The sequence below is a fragment of the Podarcis muralis genome, chromosome 7 (genome assembly GCF_964188315.1).
Source record: "Podarcis muralis chromosome 7, rPodMur119.hap1.1, whole genome shotgun sequence".
In the NCBI taxonomy this organism is placed as follows: Eukaryota; Metazoa; Chordata; class Lepidosauria; order Squamata; family Lacertidae; genus Podarcis; species Podarcis muralis.
Genome location: NC_135661.1, coordinates 43,241,655 through 43,261,660, shown reverse-complemented (window position 1 = coordinate 43,261,660; position 20,006 = coordinate 43,241,655). Strand labels below are relative to the sequence as shown.

General features: G+C 48.1%; 1 protein-coding gene across 1 annotated transcript in view; it reads right to left on the bottom strand.

The window, feature by feature from the left end:
* Positions 1–278: 278 nt before the first annotated feature.
* The window catches only part of SLC7A5 (solute carrier family 7 member 5), a 46,239-nt gene continuing 26,511 nt past the window's right edge, over positions 279–20,006 (bottom strand). The window contains exons 3-10 of the mRNA XM_028739942.2: positions 14,050–14,155; positions 13,132–13,176; positions 9,852–9,975; positions 8,810–8,913; positions 8,319–8,415; positions 5,132–5,281; positions 3,929–4,106; positions 279–1,182 (exon numbers count right to left, since the gene is read on the bottom strand). Of these exons, the coding sequence (XP_028595775.1) occupies positions 1,127–1,182; positions 3,929–4,106; positions 5,132–5,281; positions 8,319–8,415; positions 8,810–8,913; positions 9,852–9,975; positions 13,132–13,176; positions 14,050–14,155 (860 nt within the window). The 3' untranslated portion in view covers positions 279–1,126. The remainder of the gene's footprint in view (positions 1,183–3,928; positions 4,107–5,131; positions 5,282–8,318; positions 8,416–8,809; positions 8,914–9,851; positions 9,976–13,131; positions 13,177–14,049; positions 14,156–20,006) is intronic.

Here is a 20,006-nt window from a genome sequence, read left to right as displayed (position 1 = left end):
TGACTCTCTGTGCAGAAAGAAAAAGCGGCAGGGATTGGCATAACCGTCCGTGCAGCCAGAAGTCGCCGATCGATCCTGCAGAAGGTACTGGGCGAAGGCTGATCATGGAGAGCAAGCTGGATTTCTCCTGTAGCCACCAAAGCTGGCAGCGTTTCAATTCTGGCCACAGAGATCGCTGTGCCACATCATTGTGGATTCAGAGGCCCCGGAGGGAGCTTTTAGCTTGGGTGCCCAAGAGGTATCAACTTAAGAGCCGCCCGGAAGGAACGTCACAAGGGTGACCATGTACAAAATGTTTATTGCAAGTCAAATACAAAGCGGAACTACATGGGAATCTTAAAAGGGAAAAAGGGGAGAAAAATAAAAAGCAGATCCCTAAAAAAAATAATTAACAACAATAAAAATTAAAAAAAAAGAAGTTCATGTTGGGGCAGCCAAGTCTTTTTGCGAGTGGAATTAAGTTGATATCTGTGCAAGTCCACAATTTCAGCGTCACAGTTTTCCTTGTTTTTGCCTGTGTGCGTGTCCATCTGTTTTAAGGAGTGTAAAGCTCAGGGTGGGAGGGGCACAGACTTTTTTTTGCGCCCCAGGAAAACCCTCCGCCGGCAAGAGAATCGGTTGCGTTGGATTCTTTGTCCTTTCTGGACATGTGGAGGGGCAGTTGTGGGACTGCTGGTGATTCTTGGCAACTCTCGTTTTCCTTCTGCAAAGGAACTCAGGGTGGAGAAACTTAGGCCGCTAATGAAAGAGAGGACCAAGCAAAGGACAGACCGAAGAGTCCAGCCCACAGCTGCACATGTAAACATTGCCATCCTGTTGGCTTCCCTGTTGGTGGGTCTACTGAGGCCTCTTGAGGTTCCCAGCAGAAGCTTCTCTTCCTGGATTGAATTTGCACCTGGGACTCTTTGCCTCCTGCCGGTGGTCAGCTGCCTGGCTTGGGGGGGAGGGGAGGGAGGGAGGGAGGAGGGGAGGGGAGGGCCATGCAGGCAGCAGGGGTCTAGGGACTTGTCACTGTCAGGCCCCTGGCTTCGAGGTTTGCTTTCTTGTTGAACGAAGAGTCCGACGTACTCGTGGTTTTCAAAATAATATTGTGCGTTGATTTGGACCGAATGCCTTTCCTCTAGTTTTAAGATTCCTGTGGGACAACCTCCATCAGCTTCTGGCACAGGACTGTCGTGGAATCTGTTTTGAGGTAGGGTTGGGGGTGGGGGTGGACAAAAAACAAAAATGACCAAGCTGCATTGTGAAATGCTTGGAAACCGTAAACACTGAAGGGAGTTTTAAGGACACTCTAACAAATTGTTGTTCTGCTTAGAATCAGCAGGAGTGTGTGGCTCTCTCAAATGTGCACCTGTCCCCTGCCTGATGCATAGTCTAGGTGTCGGTGTGCAGACAAAACCACAATAGCTTTGCTTGGATGTAAGTGGCTTTGGGTTGCCTTGGACAAGATAAAGTGACCAGCATCATCATCATCATTATTATCATTATAATCATCAATAATAATAATAATAATAATAATAATAATAATAATACAGTGGAACGTCGGGTTAAGTACTTAATTCATTCCGGAGGTCCGTACTTAACCTGAAACTGTTCTTAACCTGAAGCACCACTTTAGCTAATGGGGCCTCCCGCTGCTGCCATGCCGCTGGAGCACGATTTCTGTTCTCATCCTGAAGCAAAGTTCTTAACCCGAGGTACTATTTCTGGGTTAGCGGAGTCTGTAACCTGAAGCGTATGTAACCTGAGGTACCACTGTAATAATAAAATGTGAAAGGTGGTTTGAGCATTAGATCATGGTGAGTGGTGTGTATGCTCACGCCACTTTTGCCTCTGTTGAACAGGGCTTGGAAGTATTTCCCCCCCCCTCCTCAGAAAACCTGTAGCACCTATTCATCCAGAGAGACAAAAGAAAAACATAGCTGCACCCTGAAGAGTGTGAAGCCTCTCTCCAAATGTTCCCCATTCAACTTCTGCCTGCTTCCAGCAAAAGGGCTGGACACTTGGCTTGCACCAACATTTTCTGGCTACAAGGAGATTTTCTTGGGTGGGAGGGTGGTAAACAACACAAGGCAGTAAGAGCATTAGCTTTGAATTAAGTCACTTGCAAGATATTCCTTCTATCCACCCTGGAATATTCCATATGCCTCCCCCCCCCCCCGGCCACCCCACTATTCTCTGGAAGGAAGGAAGGCCTGCAGTGCAGGACCCAATTAATATGCTGATTTGTCACCTAACAGCTTTAAAAATTGGCTTCTCTAAGAGCAGAGACGGATACTTGGAAGAGGAAGAAAGTGTGTGTGTGTAAAGGGAGAGAGAATCCGAGAGAGCAACCACTGAAAAGCTCTTGCGTCGTTCTCCACCCGAAAGTGCAGCATTAAACCCTTGGCGCTTCTGCTAGTCTGCATTTCTAGGTCAGCCTGTTTGTTGTTGTCGTCTCGAGCCCCCGGAGAGACAGATGGTGGTGTTTAGTTACATGGACACCATCCAGTGAGACTTCTCATGATTCAGCTGTTCAAACAGAACTTTGTTTCTGGGGCTGAAGAAGAAGGAGAGCAGGTCAGGAGCACCAAATGGCCCCCAACACTTGCTCTGTGGAGTGGACATATACAAGCTGGCTGCCCTCAAGTTATTGCTGTTGTTTAATATATTCTTATATCCCACTTTTCTCTCAATTTGGAATTCAAGATGGCTTGCAGCATTTTTAAACCAACTTCATAAAATGCAAAATAGTGAAGATAAACTAGTTAAAAGCAATAGGTAAAAGACCACAAAGCACATTTAGAACCAGCATGAAAATATCAGTTTCCCTGAGAGCAGCCCAGTGGTCAAAATCATTTCCACCTAGTTTTCAAAGGCTCGTCTTAGCCTGATGGGAAAGTTAACAAGAAGTCAGACAGACCAACAGGGGAGTCAGAGAAGAGAGAGCTAAGAGGACTGTGACTGGGAGCTGATTAAAGTTGCATTTTAGTTGTGTGCAATAAACCAGATCTTAGGCTTTTCTGTTATAGGAACAGAGAAAGCTGCCCTCTGTCAAGGCAGACCACACCCAGCTCAATATGGGCTCTCTGGGATTTCACACAGAAGAGGTTTTCCCTGCTCAACCTGGAGAGACCAGGGACTGAACTGGGGATATCTGGCAGGCAAATGATGTGGTTGGAAAGTATTCTGCACATCCGTGGCACTACCAAGCAAGCACAGACTCTGGAAATGTGTAAGCATGAGGGAATTTGCTTAGCTGACATGATGCAACCTATCTGCAGAGTTCAGGCTTCCTGGTTACAAAGACTGGGGTGGGGCTGAGTGTGTGTGGAGGGCTAGGGTTGGAGGATGCAAAGAGGCAATGTAGCAGAAATACTAGTTCCTAGAACCTAGAATTCCAGCTGCCCCCACAAAACCTGACTGGTCCTTCTCAGTCAGGCAGGAAAAAAGTGTTCTTCTTGTTGCTGCTTGGATAAATGCATGAATCTAACCTTTGGAACATTCTGTAAGTAAAGCATTTTAAACTTACTTAACAGTGTGTTGTCTGTTCATTGCAAGAGGAATAGAAGGAGGGGAGCACTTTGCAAGCTGACTGAATAGGATATGCAAAAGGTTTAATGGTTTACATTCCTATTGCTGCTTGACTTTGTGAGTTCAAACTCTGCTACTAGTGATTCTCTCCTGCTGGAGAATGAGTTTAGTGCCACACTTTGAAACCAGGCATCCAGCTGATTCTTTCGTTATTTATCCCACACACATGGGTCAAAAAATAATATATTTTTCCTCCCATACTTTTAACAATTTATCGAAAGGGAATTAAAAAAAACCCCACACGAATTGATTTAATACCATTATGCTGAGATCAAGAGTACAGGTTACTGCTCTCGCACCCATTCCTAACCCGCACAATGCCGCCATCACCCTGCAAGCCAGGAAAGGGACTCACATATGAGCTGGAGGAGCCACTTTGGTTTGTTTTTCCACCAGACCCCAAAGTAGTAAACGGGGACCCCGCTGAGAATGATGGCAAAGCCAATGCCACACTCCTTTGGGGTCATCCAGAAAGAGACGACAATCAGGAATATGCAGGCCAGGATGAAGAAGACGGGCAAAATGAGGTTCACCTGTACATGGGAAAGGGCCAGGGGGATGGGACACAAAAGAGCAGCGAAGTCAGACAATTTCTATACTAAAAGAAAAAAACCCCATTGGACTGGATTAACCACTCACTGCTTCAGTTTTATTTAATTCAATTAAAAACCTTTCTAGACCATTTGGAGAACATATAGTTCTCTCCCCCCCCCACACACACACAACAACCCTGTGAGGTTGGCAGGCTGAGAGGGAGTGACTGGCCCAAGGTCCAATCCAGTGAGCTTCATGGGCAATTAAGGATCTGAACCCTGGTCTCCCAAATCAAACACTCTAACTACCACACCACACTGGCTCCCACACTTCCCCCCACATTTTACAACCCCCCCAAGAAGTCCTTTTAAAAAATAAAGCTAATTTATTATACGCTAGCATGACAAGAGAGCTTCTCCCCACTTTAACTGTGTAAACTTAAAATTTCTGGCATGTGCTTAAATGCCTCCCAGAAGTTTGGGGTAAATCTGCAGGGACCTTTGAAGCAAGAACACAAGCAAGGGAAGATCAGCCTGTCCTCAGCGGGATGTAAAAGCCATCTTGCAGCTCACTACTTGGTTCTGGCCTTGAAGTAATGGCCCAGCTATGCCTTTTCCCTCCTCCCCCACTTGCCTCGAGTGCCTTTTTCAGTCTGTAAATCTGAGGCTGAAGCTTCTCTCACTTTTTAATTGATATGAGTCAATTTAGGAAACAATAACCGACTGAAAAGCAGGATGAAATTATAGTAAATCAATAAACAGAGCCCACAGAAAGAGCCCTGCTGGATCAAGCCAATGACCCGTATAGTCCAGCATCCTGTTCTCACAGCGACCAACCAGATGCCTGTGGGAAACTCGAACGCGGGACCTGAGCACAACATCAGAAGTCTGCCCAGCTGAGCTTCCCAGCACCTGCCTCTGACAGTGGAGGCAGAGCACGGCCATCGCGGCTGGCAGCCATTGACAGCCTTATCCCCCATGAAAACTCCCCCACTTCTGCTGCCGCCACCACATCCCTCTCTCACCCTTATAGGCCTCTCCAGCTCTGGCTTCTTGTATCTCAACCACAACATGCCGATGATAGCCAGGGCCACGCAGAGCCAGTTGAAGAAGCTGAAGAAGTTGATGACCGAGAATATGTCGTTGGAGAAGGCGTAGAGCAAAGTCATGATGCACTGCAGATTTGGAAGGGGGGAGCGGGGAGAGGAGAGGAAACAGATCGATAAAATTCAGGAGTGACCCAAATGACAATCATTGACTTTTAATGCCTGCCCTCCCTTGCAAAAATGAGAATTAATGGAGGACGTGGTAGTGCAGGTGATTTTGCCATTTGAACGGAAGCCACTAGAAAACAAAAGTGGCTTTAAAGTTTTAAACCTTTGAAACGTGTGCAGTGGAGGTAGGCATAGAAGCAGCAGACAGAAGCAGGAAATTCAGAGCGCAAGCTCAAACAAGCAAGGTGGCTAGTCCTTCTCAGTTCCCCCAAAACTTAAAAAACACAAACAAACCTACGACGCCCCTCTCAGTTCTCCAATAAATGGAAGCCGCTTTCTGGAACAACTTACCAAACCTCAGCCAGGGGTCTGCACTCTGATTTCTCAAGCAAAGGATTTGCTCAACACAGCAGTGGCAAGTTGGTCCCCCTCCAGATGTTGCTAGATTGTAAGTCCATCACACACACACCTCCGCAACCATGAGGCATGCTGGCTGCTAGGGTGGGTGAGGCTTGGAGTTCACAGTCCCTCCAAGTGTCCCTATTTCCCAGGGACAGTCCCGGATTTACAAAAACCATCCCAGCTTCTGATTTGATCCCAGAATGTCCTGCTTTTCCTTAAGATTTTCCTCCGATTTTCATCGGAAAAATGTTGGAGGGTATGGAGTTATCCAACCCCCATCTGAAGGCAGCCCTGTATTGGGAAGGGTTTTTTAATGTTTTATTATGTTTTTATTTTATATGTGTTGGAAGCTGCCCAGAGTGGTTGAGGCAACCCAGTCAGATGGGTGGGGTATTATTAGGGGTGGTATTATTATTATTATTTGGGACGCCCCTATTTTCATCAGAGAAATGTTGGAGGGTATGAATCCAATGACATCCGCAGAGCTACAGATGTTTCCTATCCATGGCTTAATCCCACACACCCTTCCTGAGTGGTCAGTGGGAAGCCATCTCTGATGGACCAGAGTGTCACCCTCTCTGAAAATTCTATGTAGACGCACACACCCCCCCAGTCAAAACTGAGTGCATTTCAGCAGGGTGATCCAATCCAGTGTCCGTGACTGCTGTCCACACCACGCTCCCCACTGCCAGGCCAAATCCACTGGTGTTGATGACAATGTGCTGCTGTTCTCAAGAGAAGCAGCTGGCTTAAGCTGGGTGAGAACAGCTTTGCTGTCCTTGTCACCACAGGCTCTGGCATGAGGATCCTGGCACACTCTCAGCCTGTGCCGCAGGGAGTTCTTCGAGTAGCAAGAGGCAGCCAGGAATGCTGCAGAATGCCCCTCCTTCTGCCAAAGCTGGGACCTCTCTTCTGCTTTCTCTCCCTCTCTCGAGAAAAGAGAGTGAGGCAGCTGTCCGTGTTGCCTCCCCTGGCTCCAACACTGCCTCATCCACTGCTGTGTCCCCCAAAGCTATAAAGAACAGTCCATGAGGAAACGAGAATGCAAGAGCAGCCCTGCTCCATCTGACCAAAGGCTTATCTATGTGGCTTCTCTATGTGGAAGCTGACAAGTGGGGACAAAGCCACCCCTCTCTGACAGACTTCTGCTGCTGCTCCTACTGCTCCCTAGCAGCTGGTATTCTGTGACAAAACCTCCAGCTAGAGAGGCAATGTGGCAGAGCATGTGCCTTGCAACCAGAGGGTTCTGGGTTCAATCTCTGGCATCTTCAGGTAGGGTTGGGAGAGACTCCTGCCTGAAATCCTGGAGAGACACTGACATCAGATGCCCTTTTAAAATGTGTTGGGGAGGGAAGGGATGATTGGGTTGCTCTTGTTTTTGTTTTTATTACATATTTTGTCTTTTTATATTGTGATTTTATGCTGTGAACCTCTGAGATCTGCGGGTATAGGGTGGTATACATATTTAAATAATAGTAGCAGTAGTGGTAATAATAACAATAACAACAACAACAACAACAACAACAACCACCACCAAACAGAGCAAGATTGACCAAATCTGAGTTCGTATAAGGAAGCATCCTATGTTCCTAAAGAAGCAGCATATTTAGCCATAATGACAGATAGCCACTGCCCATGAATTTGCTCACTCCACTTTTAAAAGTCATCTCAGAATTCCTGCAGGAGTGAACAAGCCCCATACATTTTGGGGAAGATGCTCTAACCCTCCTGATCGTTTTGGATGAACCTTTCTCCAACTTCAGAGTGTCCTGCCCCCAGCCCCAGATGGGGCAAGCAGGACTATAGACCACTAGCCCAAAGGTGGTACAAAGTGCCACAGCTTTAAATCAGGGCAGATCTTCCCCTGCTTTGAGGAACCCAAGTGATGCAGCTGTAATAATCCGACTGAGAAGGTGGGCTGGAAGCAAGCAAGGATAGAGGCAGCCTTGGCTAGTTGGATATGTCCAACAGGTGCTGCTGCTTGGGCACTGCAAACGAAAGGCACACCAATTCGAAAATCCACCGACAAAACAGCATTGCTGCTGTTTAGGGAGCTCTATTCCAAGGGCAGCGGAACTGGTTTGTAAGTCAAGGCCCGCAGGTTGCCAAACCTATCATTTTACATCACTGGAAGAGTAAACACCATCACAACAATCCAGCAGCGGACAGAAGAGCTGTCCTCACTCGCCAAACATAGCGATGTATCGTTGGGAACAGAAATTGGATGCTTACCAAGCTGCAAGGAAAGCCGACAGCTAACTCTCTGCCTAATGAATGTAGAAGATATTTTGATTATAACACACGCCCCCTCCAAACTGAAACTTGAATGAGCAGAACTGTTGAAGGTGGACCTGCATCCTCTCCCCCCACCTCCTGACACCACCAGCCATTTTGTTGTAATGGCCACGCCAAAAGAACTATCTTTTTTTTTTTTTAACTAAAAAATCCACTTAAGAAAGTAAGATGTAGCCATTGATATCCCTCTCCTCTCTGAATTTGTGTAATCGTCTTGTAAAGCCATCTAGGTTGGGGGTCATCACTGCCTATACCGCCTCTCAAATGGAAAGGATTGAGGTTTTCCTGTGGGCATCCTTACTGTGAAGACGAGTGAAGGCACCGGCGTGAGGAGCCTGGGATGGATCATAGACAGAACAGAAGGCAGGTGTCCCTCACGAGCACCAACAAAGAACAGCCTAAGAGAGAGAGGAAAGAACAACAACACTGTGGTTAATTCACACTGCCTGAAATTACTTTAAGAGGGCCGTGCAGCTAGAAGGAGCTCCTTGTGGGGAGCCAAATTACTGTGCCTCAGAGGATTCTGTCTGGAGCTGCACCCGTTTCATACAGACAAGGAGGAAGCACAAGTCTGACCTGATACAAGGCACAGCCAATAAATGCAGAAGAAGTGTGGAAGGTATTCCACAACAAAAAAATGGAAAACATGATGCAAGTTGTTCTCCTGAAAGATCCTGGAAAAGTATTTATGGAATTGCCTGCTTTTCATTCGGTCCCTGCACCAAGCTCCAATTCCACCCTCCAGTCACCACAGGAGACTCTCCCACTCCACCAGAGGAGCAAGACACGTACCTGGATGAAGTAAAGAGTGACCCATTGACTGAGCCAAAGCACGACAGGCCAACAAAGACGGGGATGATCCAAGCCATGACGCCCAGGTGATAGTTCCCAAAATCCTACGAGCAAACAGGAAGGAGGAAAGAAGAGGAGTGTCAGAGGTTTGCCCAGGAGATGCCAACAGCTGAGCACGTGAAGAAGTGGGAAGATGACAGTGCCCAGGTGGGCCAAACTGGATTTGCAAGATCATGTGATTCACAGACCGACTTGAACCCAGGAGACCCTCAGCCCAGTGAGGCACACAGGGGGGTTGATTCTCTTCTTCCTGCCAACTGAAAATTGATCTCTCTCGCAGGGTCGTTGCACTGGCAATCATTAAGAACAAGGAGCAAGTTACCTGTCACATTTCCCCCTTTCCCCTTCCTTCTAGGGGACTCAGGAGAACAGGCGTGGTTCTTCCACACTGCCTTCCATTTTAGCATCAACAACCAGCCTGTGAGATTGGGAAGGCTGAGAGACAGAGGCTTCCCCTACAGGGGCTTTATGGGCCAGCGCCCATTTGACCCAAGGTCTCCCCAACCCTCTAGCCAGGGCACCATCAGGCTGGCTGCAATAAATCAGTAGCAGCTGCATGCTCTAAGTGTTTAAAATTACTAGCGACAAAACAACAGCTGGCCTCAAAAGAAAAGAAAAAGGAGAGGACATTTCACGTCAATACTGACACAGCACTTCCCCCTGTGAGGTGTCACTTTGGAAACTGATCACGAGACCACACAGGCTCTGATTTGCTCTTATAGCCAGTGGTGATGGTTTCTCAGACAGATGCATATCCTCGGCTAACGTTCCACTTATCCCAGCTCATCGTCATGTGAGCCACGATGGCATCCTCCAACGCAGAGGGGGTGGCAGCGGGGAAAGATCAGCGTTGGCTGAATGGCAAAGATGGAACTCCAAGATAGCATGAGGTCCAGATTGCACACAGGGAAATGTCAAAAAGCCAGAGAAGCGAGCTAGCTAAAAGAGCAGCCATTTCTGGGTGAGTCACTCCATATTTTACCACAGCAACGGCTTCCGACACCAACATCTGATCCACAGACAGCGTTGTGAAGTAAGCCAGGTTGGTCAAGACGTAAACCAAGGTGACGATGGGCAGGGAGATGATGATGGCCAGAGGCAGGTTTCTGAGGGGAAACGTTGAGAGAAGGTTAGAGTGTTTTGCAAGCAGTTCTAAGATCACCTCTGGGGTGCATATATTGGTGCCCAGGGCACCAATGCACGTCACAACTGCAGCATTAGCAGAAGGGACATTATTCTTTAGTCATGCACACACGTTGGATCACGTGGGGGAAACTGAATATAGCAGCAGATCCCCACCACGTTTAGGATTAAGAGGCCATACGCAAGACAGCAGAAAATCCATCGCCTCCCCTCTCCCCCGGGATCACAGCAGCTCGCTACAAAAAGCTATTTTCTATTGAAAACAGCCTCCTGCTTATCTTAAGACCCTTAGGAGAGCCCGGCTGGATCAAACCAAAGGCCAATCTAGCTCCACATCCTGTTTCCCACAGCGGTGAATCAGATGCCTGAGGGAAGCCCACTTTTTCTCCCACCCCCAGCCACACCAGAGTAACTGCCCAGTCCAAAATATTCCATTGCTTCCTGTGTTGCTCCTCGCAAAACGGGAGGTACTTTGGAAGAGCCTGCAAGTCAGGCCATATGCTACCTTGAGGCAAACAGTCCACACATCCTTCTTGCTGGCTTAGTTAGTTGGCTGACTGGGGCAGAGATTCACAGTTGCCTCCGTGCCAGCTTGTGGAATTAAACCCCACAAAGCCACCTGGCTGTGGATTAGGAACATGTCCTAGTTTGGGTAGAAAACACTTTTAAAACTCCAAGTGCATGGCCAGGCAATAGAAGGCATGGGAGGAAATAAGGCAAACAAATCAAAGGAGATAGACCAGCCTATCCCCCAAGATCTGGTGGCCTCCAGATATTTTGGACCTCAGCTCTCGTTGGCCCCAGTCAGCCCTGACATCACATAGCTGCACTGGCTAGAGCTGATGGGAGTTGTAGTCCAAAACATCTGGAAAGCACCAGGCTGGGTTAGGCTGAGCTGGCCTACCTGCCTTAGTCCAATCATTAAAAGAACCAAGAAAGTTTTAAAAAATGAAGACCTCCTCAATGCTACATGTAACCAACCAGCAGACCAGAAAGCCAGGAGAGGCCAGTGGACATGCTGTGTTTGACAATCTAATTGCAGCCACAACAAACATACTTTAGAAGTTATAAAGCATCCAGGTCAGATGAACTGAGCCTGTACAAACCTTTGTAGTTTGAGCCAAGCATCGCGGGGAGTTGGGAGAGGGGCTCAGCCTCCGGGAAAGAACAATAGCACAGACCCCACCCGCTGCAGGCGGTTTGTGCCTTCTTAGGGCTGTGCGTGAATCAGAACAGGCATATCTGATTCCAACACACTTTGCTGCAAAATCCTGCTTTGCACACGTGAATTAGAAGATTTCGTGGAAGACTAGGCTCTTGGTGGCTTCTAGTCAGGATGGCAATGCTGTCCCTCACTGCCGGAGGTTGCATGCCTATGCATACTGGGGGATGTTAGCAGGGACAGATGCTGCTCTTGCACTCAGGTCCTGCTTGTGGGCTTCCTATTGGGGCACCAGGTTCAATGCTGCAGGCAACAGGATGCTTAGCTGGGTTCAGCTAAACTTTTCTTTAAAAAACACCAACACTCCACCAGATTTCTGATTGAAACAATAGACAGAAGCCTGCTATCTGAATTCTCCCTGAACTGCCCGAATTATAAGGCTTCCATATTCGGTGTCTGGTGAAACAGGGCCACTCCTCCCATGCTATATAACATGGTACGGAATGACTTGTGGGGAAAAGGGAGTTCATAACGGCATTGCCAACTAACAGCGCTCTTCAACAGCTACATGAGTGAGAAGCAAAATTCAGCTCCAACCCCAGAAGAGCTTTGCCAGCCAGGAACCAGAAACCCAGCCAGATGGGTGGGGTATAAATAAATTTATTAATTATTATTATTATTATTATTATTATTATTATTATTATTATTATCATCATCATCATCATCATCATCATCCTCCTCCTCCTCCTCTGCATGCCACAAAGCTGTCAAGAGGCACACGAGCACTGCCAGAAAAGAAAGCTGGTGACTCTTATTATGCAAAAAACAAGTTCTGGAGAAACACTGAAAATCTATAAATACAAGTCAATCACACCTCCCGCCCCAGATGAAGCCTTATTTTAGGATTCTGAAAGCAGGGCCTGCTACAAATCCTCCCTTAGCTTTAAGTTATTTTGAACTTCTGCAAAATTTGGGGTCCCCCTCCCAAACTGCCTGATCTTCCTATTGCTTGCGTGGCTGCTTTGGCTTCATAAGGACGGGCATCTGGAGAACAGTGATCAATAAATATTGATCTATGAGAGCTGGGTGAGGACGCTAAAAAAACATTTCCAGGTTTAAATCATATTTTTAATGGGCTTTCCAATTAAGGAATTAGTTTTAATTGTCTTGTGCTGCACTTTTTCTTGGAACTTGGGGATCTGTGTAAAAGGCACTCAAACACACACCCAGCACAGGGTTTCCAAGGCTTAGGACAGCCATAGCAAGTACGGGTTGGTTTGTACAATTGCTGTAAACCGCTCTGGTGTTGTTTTTTTATGAACAAGAGTACATAAATATTTTTAAATAATATATGAATCTGTTGACAGGAGGAGCTTTGCCTAGAGACAGTGATGGAGGAAGCTTTACCTGTTGAGTTTTCAACCTGCCATTCAGCTGTTGGAAGCCTCTTTCCTAGAAAACCAAGAGGCAATCCAACCAACTGACGTCAGTAAAAGCGTTGAAGTGGTGGCAAGTACAGCAATATCTGATCACCAGGGAGGCTGTTTCACGGGCCAACACAGCGCACAAAAGTGCAAGGAAGCTGTGCTGCAACCACCACCCACAAACACCATATTGAACCCGATACCAAAGCCCCCTCCCAGCAGCCATTTTGTTGTTCTCTTTGCAAGGCACCTGGTGGGGCAGTTTGTGGCAGGCGAGTTAGGGGACTTTTGGTGAACAAGGATGAGAGGCAAAGGCTCAGCTCCTTCCTTCATCAATGAGTTGCCCAGAGGCAAAAGAAGAGCAAAAGAAACAGAACTAATAGCTCAGTTGCTAGAGCATGAGACTCTTCATCCCAAGGTCGTGGGTTCGAGCCCCACGTTGGGCCAGAAGAGTCCTGCATTGGAGGGGGTTGGAGCAGATGACCCCCACGGTCCCTTGCAACTCTATGATTCTATGAAAAGAAACCCCTTACCTGTAAGGGTTGATCATCTCTTCCGTGACAAAATTCAAGTAATTCCTGCAAAGGACAAAGATTTTAAAAGTAATTCAGCTTGCTGAGTGGGATAAGAGGCATCCTGCCCTTGATTATAGGGTTGTATCCAACTAAATCAAATTAGAGTAGACCCACTGAAATGAATAAGCCCAAGTTAGCCATGTTCATTGAGTGGGTCTACTTTGAGAGTAAGTCTAGATTTGATAAGAAGCATCAAGGTTGCAGCTTAGGAAAGATTTCTCTCTCACGCGCGTGGCACAGGAAGCCACAGGTAATTGTTTTATCACGAACACACAGAAGGCTCCTCTCCTGACAGGAACAACAAACCATGGACTTAACAGTGGCATCTGAATTAGCAATCCTGGAGCATTACTCTCTTTTCAAACCACAGCTGAGGAACCAAGAGCAGAACACAGTCTTCTGATTGTGATTTGTTTGGAGCAAAACTGCAGTCCCCTCTTCAGATGAGGGGCTGAGCCACGGATTGTGATCTGCTGCTCCTGCTAGAAGAGGAGTTATGGGGGAGCTGTCCACAGTAACCCATTACCTGTGACTTACCGTGTCAGGCAAGCCTGCCATGCGTGTGCCAAAAATCCACAAACCTCTGTGTTCATTAATATGTATATGGGAGGCCCTGGTCTGGGTGCCAACCACTGCAGAAGGGATATTGAGAGCAACGGAAGGCAGGGCCTTTTCAGTAAGTCTGTGTTCCCAGGGAATTCTGGGAATTGTAGCTATGCAGGGGGAATGGGGTCTCCTAGCAACTCTCAGCACCCATAGCAAACTACACTTCCCAGGATCCTTGGGGGGGGGGAGCTGTTGCTGTTAAAGTGGTATAAGAGTGCTTTAAATGTCAAGTGTGGATGTGTGCTTAGGATGTTTGAACACAGAACTCACCAGCCTCCATATGCGAAGAGACCGCTATACAAGGCCAGGACGATGTTCCCAACCTCCAATTTCGTGCCATCAAAGGAGTGTTCAGGGCTCAGGATTCCAGGACCGTCTTCACAGGGTAAAAACACAGGGGGGGGGGACAAAAACCACAAGGTGTTCAAATACAGTGTCTCCATTTCAGTGAGCTTTTTTTATGGCTGAAGCTGTAAGAATACATTTCTTCTGAATGGGTGGGCAGCTTTATGCTGGACGCTATAGAAAAAAGGAAAGGGCCTTATACAGAATCACCTAGCTCAGTTTTATCTCTACACTGGCTGCAGGCAGAGGATTCAGGTAGGAGTTTATCCTAGCCTTACCTGCAGATACCAGGGACTGAACCAAGGATCTTCTGTTTGACTGTTGCCTTAGTGCTTTTGCTTGCCTGTACAAAGGGGGATGCTTGTGTGTGGAAACCAGCCTACTGTAGAAAGGTGAAGTTCACCATTGTTGCCCCACCCACTTTATCTCTGGCCCTGCCCACCACCGGCATGTGGCCCCAAAGAAGGGAATGTGGCTCTCAGGCTGAAAAACGATTCCCCAGCCCTGGTCCACATCCAAGGAAGAAGGGGGTCCAAACAACAAGAGATTAGCTAGCAAGACAGTTTTGACCTAAAGCAGCCCTTCCGTTTCCTCTTTATGTTCCATACCAAGGAAACAATTCTCTCCCCAATACAAAAAGGAACAAAGTTAGGTCACCGGTTCATCCAGCACAGCACTGCCCACACTGACTGGCAGCAGCTCTCTGGCGTTTTCAGACTGGCAACATTCCCAGTCCTACCTGCATTCTGCATGCAAAGCAAACGCTCTGCCCCTGAGCTCTGCCCTTCAATGCTGGGATTTGCCGGAAAGGGAACCCGAGGCCTTCGGCATGCAAACTGGATCATGTCCGCAAGGCACCCCGAGCAACTGAACCCAAGTGCCCAAACGTCCCATGCCACCCAGAATGCCTACTACAATCTTAGCCAAGCGGCAGCTCTGTCATTTCTCATCTTAAGCTCCTAGGAAGCAATTGCAAAGACGGCTTCTGGCAGAGTGACAGAGGCTACAGCTCAGCCCCAGAGGCCAGCCCCACAAGGATTTTCAGGCAAGAGGAGCACAAAGTTTCAACCAAAATGCTGCGGTCCTCGTCCCCCCCACCTTGGTGAGGACATAAAGGATTCCTCAGGTTCCCGAGGCGCCCAAGAAAACCCTCAAGTGCTCACGTCCCTGTCAGCTGTGGGAAGGGTCCAAATATTTGGAGTTCCTGTTATTCATCCGTTCTTGAATGGAAACAGCCCAGGAAAAAATATATATAAGGGGAGAGGAGGGGAGGGGGTGGTCTTCAATTGTTGAAGACACTTCCAGCACGTTTGCTGCGTTTATTTTAGTTCTGAAGACGTCTCGGTGGACGTTTCGTTTCATGCCTTTTGATCTGGAGGCCAAACCCAGGCTCCTCTAGGAGAGGGAGGCTGAGAACATAGGAGTTCCCGTTTCCTGGCTCCCTTCTGAAGACGGAGCCCCCAGGTGCGCCCGGAGGGGTAGAAAAGGGATCTGGGAAGGTCACTGGTGGCCACCTGACCTCCCTGCTGCCTCACATGTGATTTGTCTTAGGGCGCTAAGAGCCCAGAGAGCCCAGTCACATGGGCGCTGTGGCTGCATTTGGGGTTTAACTCTTCACCCTTTCTCAAACTCCGCATTCCAGCGACTCACAATGAGGTGAGGGGGAAAGGAGGGGAAGACAAATTTGCAACAAAAGCAGCTTTCTTCCATAAACTACACAGAACAGTTCACTAGGCTTTTTACTTGCTGGGCGGCCTGCTGCCAGCATCACTAGCTGGAACAAGACGGCAGAGGAGAGAGGCACGAGAGCCCAACGGAAGGGCAAGGCAAGTGCGTTTCCAAAGGAGGCTTTGTTGAGGGAGATCTCTGGGGTCCTGCCCTCTGGAGGCTTTCCACCACTGGCCCTGCTAACTGCAGGGTTCTCAGGCTTGCTCATCCCCACGTGGCAACATGACTCACAGGTGCGGGGGAAAGACATGCCACCAATGACTCAACCGTGCACCATGAGTTCAATCCTGTTACATTTAGTCTGGAAACGGCTTGATGAATTTTGCACACAAGAAGCAAAGAGCCTGCTGGACCAGGGCAATGGCCCGTTTAGTCCTGCATCCTGTTCTCACAATGGCCAACCACTGTGGGGAACCAGCAAGCAGGATTCGAGCACAAGAGCAGCCCTCTCCCCTCCTGCAGTTTCCAGTAACTGTTATTCAGAAGCATCACTGCCTCTGGCGTGGAGGCAGGACAGAGTCACCATGGCAAGTAGCCATCAATAGTCCTCTCCTCCACGAATAGGTCTGACGTTCTTTTAAAGCCATCCAAGCTGGTGCCCAGCACTGCCTCTTGTGGGAGTGAGTTCCACAGGTTGGCTATGTGCTGCTTGCAGAAGTACTTTCTTTATCTGTCCTGAAAAGATCCCAGGACCAGCCTCCAATCTCCCCAAATAGTAGGGCTAGGTTTAAAAAGCTTCTTCCTGAAGACCAACCTGATGCTCTCAAGGTTATAAGCTATGTAGCCGTTTTGGCCCATGGGCACGGCACAGGTCTTCTAACTGCAGGCAAACTATTAAATCACTGGAGGAGGGTGGCAAGAGACAGGTGGTGCTTACATTGCTATAGAACAGTGTTTCCCAACCTTGTGCCTCCAGATGTTTTTGGCCTACAACTCCCATCATCCCTGACTAGCAAGACCAGTGGCAAGGGATGATGGGAATTGTAGGCCAAAAACAGCTGGAGGCACAAGGTTGGGAAACACTGCTATAGAATATGATGCCACCAGGTTGGTGCCACCCCTTCCTAAGCACCTGCTGCAGTTCAAAATGGCCTTCTCCGTTTACAGGCATCCTTGCTAGTCTTCCCTTCTTCCCCAGCACACCCTCCAACCCCCTCTTCTTAATTCAACCGGTTAACCATAAATGCCCTCGCAACACAGCAACAGCTGCTGGGACAAGCCAAGGTTCCCCCACCATGGCGCCAAGCTCAGATGCCTCTCCAACCACACTCGGCTCTAAAATTAACCAAATTAAAATTAACGAGCTCCAACAACAGCCTTCCGTCCGCAGTTCTTAAGTGGGCAGAACTGCTGGAAACGGTGGCCTGTCCTTTTTAATTACCACCCAAGGGATCTTTTGTGGGAGGGTGAGGGGAGAAAGAAAGAGAAAATTTGAGTTGTTTCATGCCTGGAATGCTTAATTTTCATGCCATGGATGCACAGTCCTAACAGGGCTGGATAGCTGGCATAAAGGGGCTATTAACTGCAATTATTGAAGATGAGTACAGGTAGGCCTAAAATGGGGGAAGGAACAGTTGATATAATTGACAAGATAAAAGGAAATGAAGGCAATATCTCAAAGGCCCTCACAATGGTCCGAAGGCACCTTAAGTCTTCTGATCTCCAACACTAAGTGGGTTTGAGATGGAGCCAAGAGTCCCAGGGGTGCTGGTCTTGGGTCCTGGTGGAATGCTAATTATGTACGTAGACAAAATGCCCAAAGCTACCCCAACTTTAGAACTCAGTGTTGTCTACACTGACTGGCAGTGGCTTCTCCAAAGTTTCTGACAGGGAACAGTCCTGATCCTGCCAGTGAGTGAACCCAGGATCTTCTGCATGTTCTGTCACTGAGCTACGCCCCCTCCTCTTGCAACTTGTGAAATGTCCAGTCGGAGAACTGAAATGAGCTCGCAGTCCCAGAGCCCACTCCTTGTTAGCCGTTTTAATTTCAGCAGCCCACTTTAGACGAAAAGCATCCTTTGGTTGCTGCTCTTGTTAAACAAGGAGTCAAAAGCAAGGAATCAACCACTTGTGTCCAAGTGAAGATGCCTGGGATCATTGGATCTGGACTGTTTTCACACACTAATACCACCCCATCCTGTAGAATTCCATCAGTTATATTTTATCTGCACAATCAGAATGAATTTCCGGAACCAAAATGCTTTTTCTGTGCAGCCTGAGCAGGAGCAGTCACCATCAAGAAAAAGAGGTCAGAATAGGCCAAGATATATGTGGACTATCCCTGGATCAAGTGACTTTTATTCTTTAAGTTCTCAAAGCTCTTAACCTAGCTCAAGGTTGTCATCTGAACTAGCTGGATGTCACAGCAGTCAATCATTTGAAAAATAAGACTTTAAGATGTCTTGCCCCCAAATGGCAGCTAGACATTCCATTTTGGTGACTGTAACCTTGGTTTAAGGAGCCATTTGGTGTCTAGCTTATATATCTGAGTTTCTAGCACTGGTCAAAAATTCTTAGTCACGTCTAGTTCAAGTCTACTGATAGACTGAGCTCTACTTTCTGCCCACCCCCTGCTCTGCACGGAGTGATAGCGGCTCCCCAGATTTTGAGATCCTGACTGGGGGCTGGAATTCCAAGACCTTCTGAGTGTGAAGCATGTGCTATGAGCTGCAGAGCTTCAAAGAGGGTACCCAACACCTACTTCGCCCTGTGCTGTCCAAACTAAAAAAGTGGGGTGAGATTCAGGACCCCAATCCAAGAGTGCCCAAACCACTAATGTGAATTCAGGGCAAAACAAAAATGAACTTTCCTTCTCTCTCCTTGATACAAAAGGAAGACTTAATTCTTCTCCGCTGCAGGTTAGGAGTGCAAAGTTTGTTAGCAGACACTCATGAAGTGCTATTATTAAAATGTACTGAGACGAGCACACACACACAAATGGGGCCTTGGCTGCCAGATTTCCTCCTCCCCTGCTGGGCTAAAAGCACATTATTAACTCAAGTTGAAGAGCCCCTGGTGTTCGCACAAGGCCAGCGCCTGGGAACGAACACCAGGCATCCTGTACCATCCTGCTCCCCACTTTGTCTGGAAGGCTTCTCACAAACAAGGTGGGGCTCATCCTGCCTCAGCCCAACCTCATCAGCCGCCACCACATCAAACCCCCAAAGCGAGATTCTTCCTGATTTGCCCCAACAGGAGGCCCAAATCAGGGCATTCCCATCTCGACCAGACCCCATTGCATCATTCTGCCTGCTTGCAAAACACAACAGCCTTCGCCTGTCTGCTGCCCTCCAGTTTTGGGGGATGCCAACTTCACGTGCCCCAGCCGGCATGGCTGTGTAATGCAGGGGCTGATGGGAGCCTGGCCATGCTGGCTGAGGCCGATAGACAATGCTGTGGAAAGCAACCCCTGGGAAAATAAGAAGAGCCTGCTGGATCAGGCCCGTGTAGTCCAGCACCCTGTTCTCACAGTGGCCAACCAGATGCCTGCAGGAAACACACAACAGCACTCTCCCCAGTTCTGATTTCCAGCAACTGGTCTTCAGAAGCATTACTGCTTCTACCTCTGGAGGCAGAGCACAGCCATCAGGGTAGTTGCCATTGATAGCTCCTCCATGAAGCTGTCCTCTTTTAAAGTTGTCCAAGTTCCCATCACTGTCTTCTGTAGCAGTAAGTTCCATAGTTTTACTATGAAGAAATACTTTCTTCTATCTGTCCTGAATCTTCCAACATTCGTATCCATGAGTTCTAGTATTATGTAAAAGGTAAAGGGACCCCTGACCATTAGTTCCAGTCATGACTGACTCTGGGGTTGCGGCGCTCATCTCGCTTTACTGGCCGAGGGAGTCGGTGTACAGCTTCCGGCTCATGTGGCCAGCATGACTAAGCCGCTTCTGGCGAACCAGAGCAGCGCACGGAAACGCTGTTTACCTTCCTGCTGGAGCAGTACCTATTTATCTACTTGCACTTTGACGTGCTTTCGAACTGCTAGGTTGGCAGGAGCTGGGACCAAGCAACAGGAGCTCACTCCATCGCGGGGATTCGAACTGCCGGCCTTCTGATCGGCAAGTCCTAGGCTCTGTTGTTTAACCCACAGTGCCACCCACGTCCCAGTATTATGAGGGAGGGAGAAAAAACTGTTCTCCACCCACTTT